The sequence below is a fragment of the Pelmatolapia mariae genome, unplaced genomic scaffold (genome assembly GCF_036321145.2).
Source record: "Pelmatolapia mariae isolate MD_Pm_ZW unplaced genomic scaffold, Pm_UMD_F_2 NODE_ptg000649l+_length_47392_cov_1, whole genome shotgun sequence".
NCBI classification, from domain to species: domain Eukaryota; kingdom Metazoa; phylum Chordata; class Actinopteri; order Cichliformes; family Cichlidae; genus Pelmatolapia; species Pelmatolapia mariae.
In genome coordinates, this window is record NW_027052330.1 from 19,723 (window position 1) to 28,424 (window position 8,702).

The window sequence follows — 8,702 nt, forward strand, 5'->3', positions numbered from 1 at the left end:
AAAGGTTTATAATCTACAGGCAGGGCGGTCAATTTCCAACAATCTGATACTGCAATAAATACATTTGTTCACTGCTGGCAGGAATCCTGCCTCAAACATCAAAGCCTTTAAATAATCACCAGGTACTGTGACTTTACATTTAAAAAAAATCCTCTTTGATACACATGATAGAAAATAAGGGCAACTGAAAGCCAGTGAAGGCATGTCATCCATAAGCTACATTATGGTAAATTAAGAGTATTTTAATGTCAGCACAACAATGGAAAAATTGCTACATGGATTTTATAATTTGGCTGCATTTTATTACAAGTCCATGTGTTTTCTACCCTTGCACAAAAATGTGTTTGCAAATCAATCTCTGATCGGTGTTTCTAACATGTCCATATTTCTGCAGTTATACTTGCCTGACTCTACTTCTCTATTTGTTTTAGCACTGCAAAGTGCAAACTAACTTCCAGATGATCCAAACTTTTGTACGGTGCTACTGGATTTACAAAAGACTGAGAGACCAGCCTGGAAAATACTTCTGTTCATTGAACTGGAGTCAAACAAAGAGCAGCAGAGATTCTTTCAGGACTGAATGACATTCAACAAATCAAATCAGGAGATCCAGATTTAAATAAACATCTGCAAACATCCACAGATCCACAAGCTGTTCTGTGTGAAAGAGGAAAGAAAACCAGCAAAGAAGACCTGTATGAGGTGTGAGAACTCCAATATCCTCTTTGTTTCATTTAATGATGATGCTTATTTTGGAGCTAAATGAATATGTGCTTCTGTACAAAACATATGAAGTGAGAAAATGTGAATGTTAAATAGGCCCTAAAATCTTGTGCTAATTATAACTGGCTTATTGCTGCCTGGATTTTATAGATTGCTTATTCAGGGTTTTAACATTTTGAGTGTTTCCTGTCAATCTTGGAGGAAATTAAACTGAATTGCAAACATTATAAAACAGCTGTAGTCACATTTGTCTGACTCCACCCCTTCAGTGTGGAGTTTTCAAGGAAATGAAAGTGTTGTGCAGCGCTCCTGAGCAGACTAAACGCGGTGATCAGTAACAGGCAAGAAAAGAGCAAAACTCAAGAGTTCATCAAACTCCAAGTTTTTTCTAAAAAGAGTCAGAAAGAGAGCAACAAGGACTTTATTCAACACTGAATTATACTCAACAAATCTAAGGAGGACTTCCTGCTGGAAAACATGTCTGACAGCATACAAACAAAAAGGAGAAGAACAGATCCACAAACTATTCTCTGTGACATGTGTGCAGAGGACAGGAAACCAGCAAAGAAGACGTGCATGAAGTGTGAGATCTCCATGTGTGTCCAGCACCTCCAGGCCCACCTGACCACACCTGTGTTACTGCAGACTCATCCTCTGACTGAACCCATGGATTTATGTGGGAACACCAAATGTTCTCAGCACGGCAAGCTCCTGGAGTACTACTGCTTGGACGACATGACCTGTGTGTGTGTTTCCTGCGCCATTGAGGACCAGCACCGCCTACACAATATGAAGACCTTCTCCACAGCCCACAAAGAGCTCCTGGAGAAGCTGAAAGCTGAGCAGCTGATCTTACAGGAGAAAACAGACGATGAGAATGTGAGTCTGGAAAAGTGGGAGAAGAGTGAAAGAGAGAAGCTGGGTCGCTGCAGTGTGCGTCTGATTGAGGCTGTGACTAACCTGCGTGACATCTCTCTGACCAGCGTCCAGAGCTCAGTTTCTGCTCGTATGGTGTCCCTGAAAACCAGCAAGAGCAGCATGGAAGCAGCACAGAAGGAGAAGGACACCTTCAGATTCCTGCAGATGTATTCTCAGGTGCATCAGGATGTGGAGAAGGCCAAAGCTGTGGATCTGAGAAAAGGGCTGGAGCCGGGCAGCCATCGGGACAAACTGGCTGAGGAGATAAGACAGAATGGGGAGAAGATGATGAAGCAAGCATCTCAGTTCTGGGGATCATTGCTGACTCTGGTTGATCCTGAACACCACCAGGAGCTTGTTCCCACTGGTTCAGACCTGATCTTTGAGCCACAGTCTCTGGGTCCTGGCATGTCGCTGTCCAAAGACAACAGGAAGGTTTTCCACAATAGCTGGCTGGGACAGTGCTGTGCAACTGTTCTAATCTGTAGTACCAAGACAGCCAGCAGCTATCAGAGGTGGGTGGTCAGTCTGCCTGAAGAGTGTGATTGGATGATTGGTTTATGTGATAAAAAGTTTGCAAAGAATCTGAAGGATGAACCTTTCTATGGACTGTGCTGGGAAGATAAGCAGCTCAGCTTTCACCCAATGGAGAATGATGATGATTCTGATGCATTGTTTAAAGAAGGAGAAAGTAACATGGCCAACACAGCAAAGCAACACATGGTGTCTTCTGAGTTAATTACAAATGAGGAGGAGAATGGCGATGAGGCCATGCCACCACTTGAAAAGGTGGAGGTGTTGTGGAACTTTGATGCCTCCTCACTCTCCTTCTACTGCAGAACCGGACAGCACCAGAGGGAAGAAATAATAACTATTGAGATGAGCCTCAACAACAAGGAACTGACTCCATTTGTACGACTGGGAAAGGAAAATGTCCAAAACACGACCCAGAGGCAGGAATGGAAGTGCACATGTGGGAAAGTTTACTACAGGGATGGTAATGGATACAGAAATAATATGTCCCGCTTTTCCTCCCAGGCTAATTGTTCTTGTGGAAAAATGATTGGTGGTCCATGTGTGACAGAAATGGTTTGTAAACTCTGTTAATTCCAACTCTGCTGATCATTTAGTCATTTTCTGTCCCTGCATGAACATCAATGTAACTGACTGTCTTTCACAATCATTAACTGTGAAGAAATTGTGCTGCTTCGGTGATTAACTTGTCATATGATGTATCACATAACATAGTAAAGTAAATTAAAAAAAAAAAAATTGTGGGTTTTTTTAAATGTCATTTTACTTTATTAATTAAATATGTTTAGCTTCGGTATTTGCTTTAAATATAGCAACAAATTCTTTTAGTTTGAACCATTTCTGGCTTTATATGTATGACACATGACATATAGGCCCACAGCAGACCAAGGTCTGAGCCCAGAGACCCGAGATCCCAACAGCACCACACCACTCAGCAGGGGTCCAACAGACCCAGGACACCACATGTGTCTCATGCACACATATACAAATACTCACACATTCAGCCAAAATGGAGACACACAGAAATGAATGCTGTATACACACACACACACACACACACACACACACACACACACAATACTTCCAGGTCTAAACACTAAAATCCCCAGAGGGTCAAACCCCCCGAGACCCAGGAGACACTCCCCTTTACTTTGGGAGGAAGACAATCAGACCGCCCGGTCCAAGCAGAACAGCCCACCCACCAAGACTCCAACCAGACAGCCAGCTCCTCCTCCCAGCTTCCAGTTCTCCCAAGAATCCTCAATATCTACATAAAAAAGAAAATTGTGAAGTGGGCACGGGCACTTGAGGTGAGGCCGAATGAACAGACCCCCCTCTGGACATCGTTCAGTGTGCCCACCCCCAAGGCCCTATATGTATGACACATGACTTCTAAAAACTCTCTTCTTTTATTCATGTATTGATTTTTTAATTATTCACAATAGTATAGTGTTACAGTGCCAGAGTACATATACACCCATGTATTGCAACATGTCAGACCATGACAGGAAGGGCCACTACTCAAAAAGATATGACTGATGGAAAATATCGTGTAAACATTTCTATGAAGTTTAAGTTAAGCTACAGGCTTATTTCTCCATCAGCCTGCAGAACTTAAATAGGAAGAACAATACGGCTTGTTATAGATACTTTGCTTTAATTGTTGCATTAATTATTTAACAGTCGTTAAACTGAACAAAAAAATCTGATCATACATCTTCTACAGAGCATGAAACTTGATGTCTGCTAAAAACACTTTAGCTCTGGTGGGAATGTGGTGTCGTGTTATTCTTGTTATCAAACCTCAGTATGTGTAAAGAGGAACTGGAAGTTTGGTCATGTCCCCAGAGTGAACTGTTTAACGCAATGAAGCAACATGTGGTTTGTTGCAATGCTTTATGTATTTACTCAGTATGCATTCAAGGTTTAAAGTTACTATGGCAACATGAGTAAAAATAAAGGTAAAAGTCTTTAGGGAATAAATATTATAATACCATTAGATACACAATAAAAACATCCTGACATCTCACCTCTGTTTTCGAGATTGTGAAAACGAATTGCAAAAATATTTTTATTGTTTTTGTTTTTAATAAATAATTACAATCCACAGTAAACCTGAAAACAATTAATAAGTGTTGGTAATATTTTAGAGTTCATTCACATATATTGTAGGGGAGCCATAATGTCTTCTGACATATCAGTCTACACATAATTTAACAGTTTGGCTGAACGTCTGTAGAAGTATACAGTATTTTAGTCTCATTTATTTATTTATGTTGCCTGAAGGGTGTAAGTTGAAACTTTTGTAATCTAAAAAAAGACCATACAGAAGAATTTGTGAATGAGCCACATGTAAGTTTCTGTTCCTGCGATCACTTATCACTTATCAGTTTACTTCATTTGTTACCATGGTGGCCTGAGACTATCAGCTGGTGTCAGCTTGGCCCCTCCCCAGGACCCTCAATGTCTATATGCAATTTAAAATTGAGAATTGGGCACCAGCACCAGAGGTGAGGCTGTATGAACAGACCCCCCCTCTGGACACCATTCAGTGTATGTATCATGAGAATGTAAGTACATTGTGGAATAAAACTGAGACACAGGTATCCAGGAGGGGACAGAGGAGGAATGCCTCCCCTGCACCTCAGTGACTCACCTTTACCTCAAGCCCCTGCATGTGTGGTGGTGTGAAGGAGCGGGAGGACGGAAGCAAATTAGTAATGGTGAGGAAAGCTAGAGGACCACCCTGGAGCCAGCTGACTCCTGCTGACCCCATTAGGTACCTGAGTTACCCAAAATCCACCAATGGCACCAAAGATCCCCACCAAGCAGCCCAACAATCCCACCGCAGAGGAAAAACTACACCCACTCCAACATTCAGTAAACTTCCAGACTATATAAGACAATAGACACTAAAGTTGAGTCCATCTTCCACCTCTGGCAGATCCCCCCCACCTGCAGAGCTAACTCCTCAAAGGCAGAGACCACTCTGGAAAAATGTGGTAAAAACTTCCCAGGCAGTTAAAGAGGCCCCGAGTTACACCAATGCATGACACATAATCTGATGAGTGTTTGTCTCATTAGATAAGAGCAGGCTCATTGTTCTACAGTAACTTGTAGGCACATACAGGGAACTATTATTCTGCTATAAAGGTTTATAATCTACAGGCAGGGCGGTCAATTTCCAACAATCTGATACTGCAATAAATACATTTGTTCACTGCTGGCAGGAATCCTGCCTCAAACATCAAAGCCTTTAAATAATCACCAGGTACTGTGACTTTACATTAAAAATGTTTTTCCTCTTTGATACACATGATAGAAAATAAGGGCAACTGAAAGCCAGTGAAAGAATGTCATCCATAAGCTATATTATGGCAAATTAAGAGTATTTTAATGTCAGCACAACAATGGAAAAATTGCTAGATGGATTTCATAATTTGGTTGCATTTTAGTCCATGTGTTTTCTACCCTTGCACAAAAATGTGTTTGCAAATCAATCTCTGATCGGTGTTTCTAACATGTCCATATTTCTGCAGTTATACTTGCCTGACTCTACTTCTCTATTTGTTTTAGCACTGCAAAGTGCAAACTAACTTCCAGATGATCCAAACTTTTGTACGGTGCTACTGGATTTATAAAAGACTGAGAGACCAGCCTGGAAAATACTTCTGTTCATTGAACTGGAGTCAAACAAAGAGCAGCAGAGATTCTTTCAGGACTGAATGACATTCAACAAATCAAATCAGGAGATCCAGATTTAAATAAACATCTGCAAACATCCACAGATCCACAAGCTGTTCTGTGTGAAAGAGGAAAGAAAACCAGCAAAGAAGACCTGTATGAGGTGTGAGAACTCCAACATCCTCTTTTTTTCATTTAATGATGATGCTTATTTTGGAGCTAAATGAATATGTGCTTCTGTACAAAACATATGAAGTGAGAAAATGTGAATGTTGAATAGCTCCTAAAATCTTGTGCTAATTATAACTGGCTTATTGCTGCCTGGATTTTATAGATTGCTTATTCAGTGTTTTAACATTTTGAGTGTTTCCTGTCAATCTTGGAGGAAATTAAACTGAATTGCAAACATTATAAAACAGCTGTAGTCACATTTGTCTGACTCCACCCCTTCAGTGTGGAGTTTTCAAGGAAATGAAAGTGTTGTGCAGCGCTCCTGAGCAGACTGAACACGGTGATCAGTAACAGGCAAGAAAAGAGCAAAACTCAAGAGTTCATCAAACTCCAAGTTTTTTCTAAAAAGAGTCAGAAAGAGAGCAACAAGGACTTTATTCAACACTGAATTATACTCAACAAATCTAAGGAGGACTTCCTGCTGGAAAACATGTCTGACAGCATACAAACAAAAAGGAGAAGAACAGATCCACAAACTATTCTCTGTGACATGTGTACAGAGGACAGGAAACCAGCAAAGAAGACGTGCATGAAGTGTGAGATCTCCATGTGTGTCCAGCACCTCCAGGCCCACCTGACCACACCTGTGTTACTGCAGACTCATCCTCTGACTGAACCCATGGATTTATGTGGGAACACCAAATGTTCTCAGCACGGCAAGCTCCTGGAGTACTACTGCTTGGACGACATGACCTGTGTGTGTGTTTCCTGCGCCATTGAGGACCAGCACCGCCTACACAATATGAAGACCTTCTCCACAGCCCACAAAGAGCTCCTGGAGAAGCTGAAAGCTGAGCAGCTGATCTTACAGGAGAAAACAGACGATGAGAATGTGAGTCTGGAAAAGTGGGAGAAGAGTGAAAGAGAGAAGCTGGGTCGCTGCAGTGTGCGTCTGATTGAGGCTGTGACTAACCTGCGTGACATCTCTCTGACCAGCGTCCAGAGCTCAGTCTCTGCTCGTATGGTGTCCCTGAAAACCAGCAAGAGCAGCATGGAAGCAGCACAGAAGGAGAAGGACACCTTCAGATTCCTGCAGATGTATTCTCAGGTGCATCAGGATGTGGAGAAGGCCAAAGCTGTGGATCTGAGAAAAGGGCTGGAGCCGGGCAGCCATCGGGACAAACTGGCTGAGGAGATAAGACAGAATGGGGAGAAGATGGTGAAGCAAGTGTCTCAGTTCTGGGGATCATTGCTGACTCTGGTTGATCCTGAACACCACCAGGAGCTTGTTCCCACTGGTTCAGACCTGATCTTTGAGCCACAGTCTCTGGGTCCTGGCATGTCGCTGTCCAAAGACAACAGGAAGGTTTTCCACAATAGCTGGCTGGGACAGTGCTGTGCAACTCTTCTAATCTGTAGTACCAAGACAGCCAGCAGCTATCAGAGGTGGGTGGTCAGTCTGCCTGAAGAGTGTGATTGGACGTTTGGTTTATGTGATAAAACATCTGCAAAGAACTTGAAGGATGGAGCTGTGTATGGACTGTGCTGGGAAGATAAGCAGCTCAGCAGCCTCACAACAAAGAGAAATGAAGGTTCTCAATCATCCACTTCACAAGCTTTGAAGGTGCAAAATACTGGTACAGTAAAAACAGCTACCCAGTTCAAGACAACCTCTGCATTAATCACATATCAGGGGGAGAATGGAGAAGAGCCTGTACCACCACCTGAAAAGGTGGAGGTGTTGTGGAGCTTTCCTGCCTCCACGCTGTCCTTCTTCAGCAGAACCGGACAGCACCAGAGAGAAGAAATCATCACAATGAAGCTCAAAGCAAGCGTCAGTAACCGAGACCTGGCTCCATTTGTCCAATTGGGAAAGCAAAATATCTACAGCACGACCCAGCAGCAGCAGTGGAAGTGTTCATGTGGGAAAGATTACTACTGGGATGGTAACAGGTACCAGGATCGTAGTTCTGGCTACTCCCACCAGTCTGTTTGTTCCTGTGGAAAAGTTCTTAGTGTCACAGCGATGGTTTGTAAACTTTGCTAATTGTAGATCTATTCATTATTTTGTGTTTTTCCTTTTAGCAGATGAATATAAGTTTTACTGACTGGTGAATTCAATATGATGCTTTTTTGTGATGAATTTGTTAAATTTTAACTTTGAGTGAACAAAATTCAAAGTAAATATGAAATCTGTATTTTCTTGCATGTTTTTCAGTTTTAATAATTTTGTTTAACTTTTGCATTTGGTTTGGTTGGCCTTCATTGTGATCATTTCTCCTCCCTGTTGCTGTCTTGCTACTCTAATTATAATGTTTTCTGCCCTCCTCACAGTAATTGTTACTGTGGAAAATAACTGGTGGTGAAAACATCACAAAGATGGTTTGTAAACTTTGGTAATTCTGACTCTGCTAATGTTTTTTTTCACTCACCAAATATTTATTAATGTATCCAATTTAGTTTCTGTCAGAGGAATACATTAATGTAAAAATGAAATGCTCTTTTTGGTTAATATTTTTAGCTTTGGCATTTTCTTCTAATGTAGCAACTAATTCTTTTAGTTTGAACCGTTTCTGCTTTATTTCACCTGCAAGTTGAAGATGTTTGTCTCCATCTACTGGTGGTACTGTCACATTGTACAGCCAGAGTTGATTTATACAATGTAAATGATC

The 8,702-nt window shown here is 41.7% G+C and overlaps 2 protein-coding genes across 2 annotated transcripts; both read left to right on the top strand.

Annotated features, from left to right (window-relative positions):
• Positions 1-1,200: 1,200 nt before the first annotated feature.
• Positions 1,201-2,775, top strand: LOC134623431 (tripartite motif-containing protein 16-like). Its single transcript, XM_063468576.1, has one exon. It carries the CDS (start codon positions 1,201-1,203, stop codon positions 2,746-2,748), a length of 1,548 nt encoding a protein of 515 aa, XP_063324646.1. The 3' UTR covers positions 2,749-2,775.
• Positions 2,776-6,520: 3,745 nt separating this feature from the next.
• LOC134623432 (tripartite motif-containing protein 16-like) lies at positions 6,521-8,077 on the top strand. Its single transcript, XM_063468579.1, has one exon. The coding sequence runs from the start codon at positions 6,521-6,523 to the stop codon at positions 8,075-8,077; it is 1,557 nt and encodes a 518-aa protein (XP_063324649.1).
• Positions 8,078-8,702: the final 625 nt, after the last annotated feature.

Coding starts and splice junctions, on each gene's coding strand:
- LOC134623431 (XM_063468576.1), top strand. CDS start 1,201: ATGTCTGACAGCATACAAACAAAAAGGAGAAGAACAGATCCACAAACT.
- LOC134623432 (XM_063468579.1), top strand. CDS start 6,521: ATGTCTGACAGCATACAAACAAAAAGGAGAAGAACAGATCCACAAACT.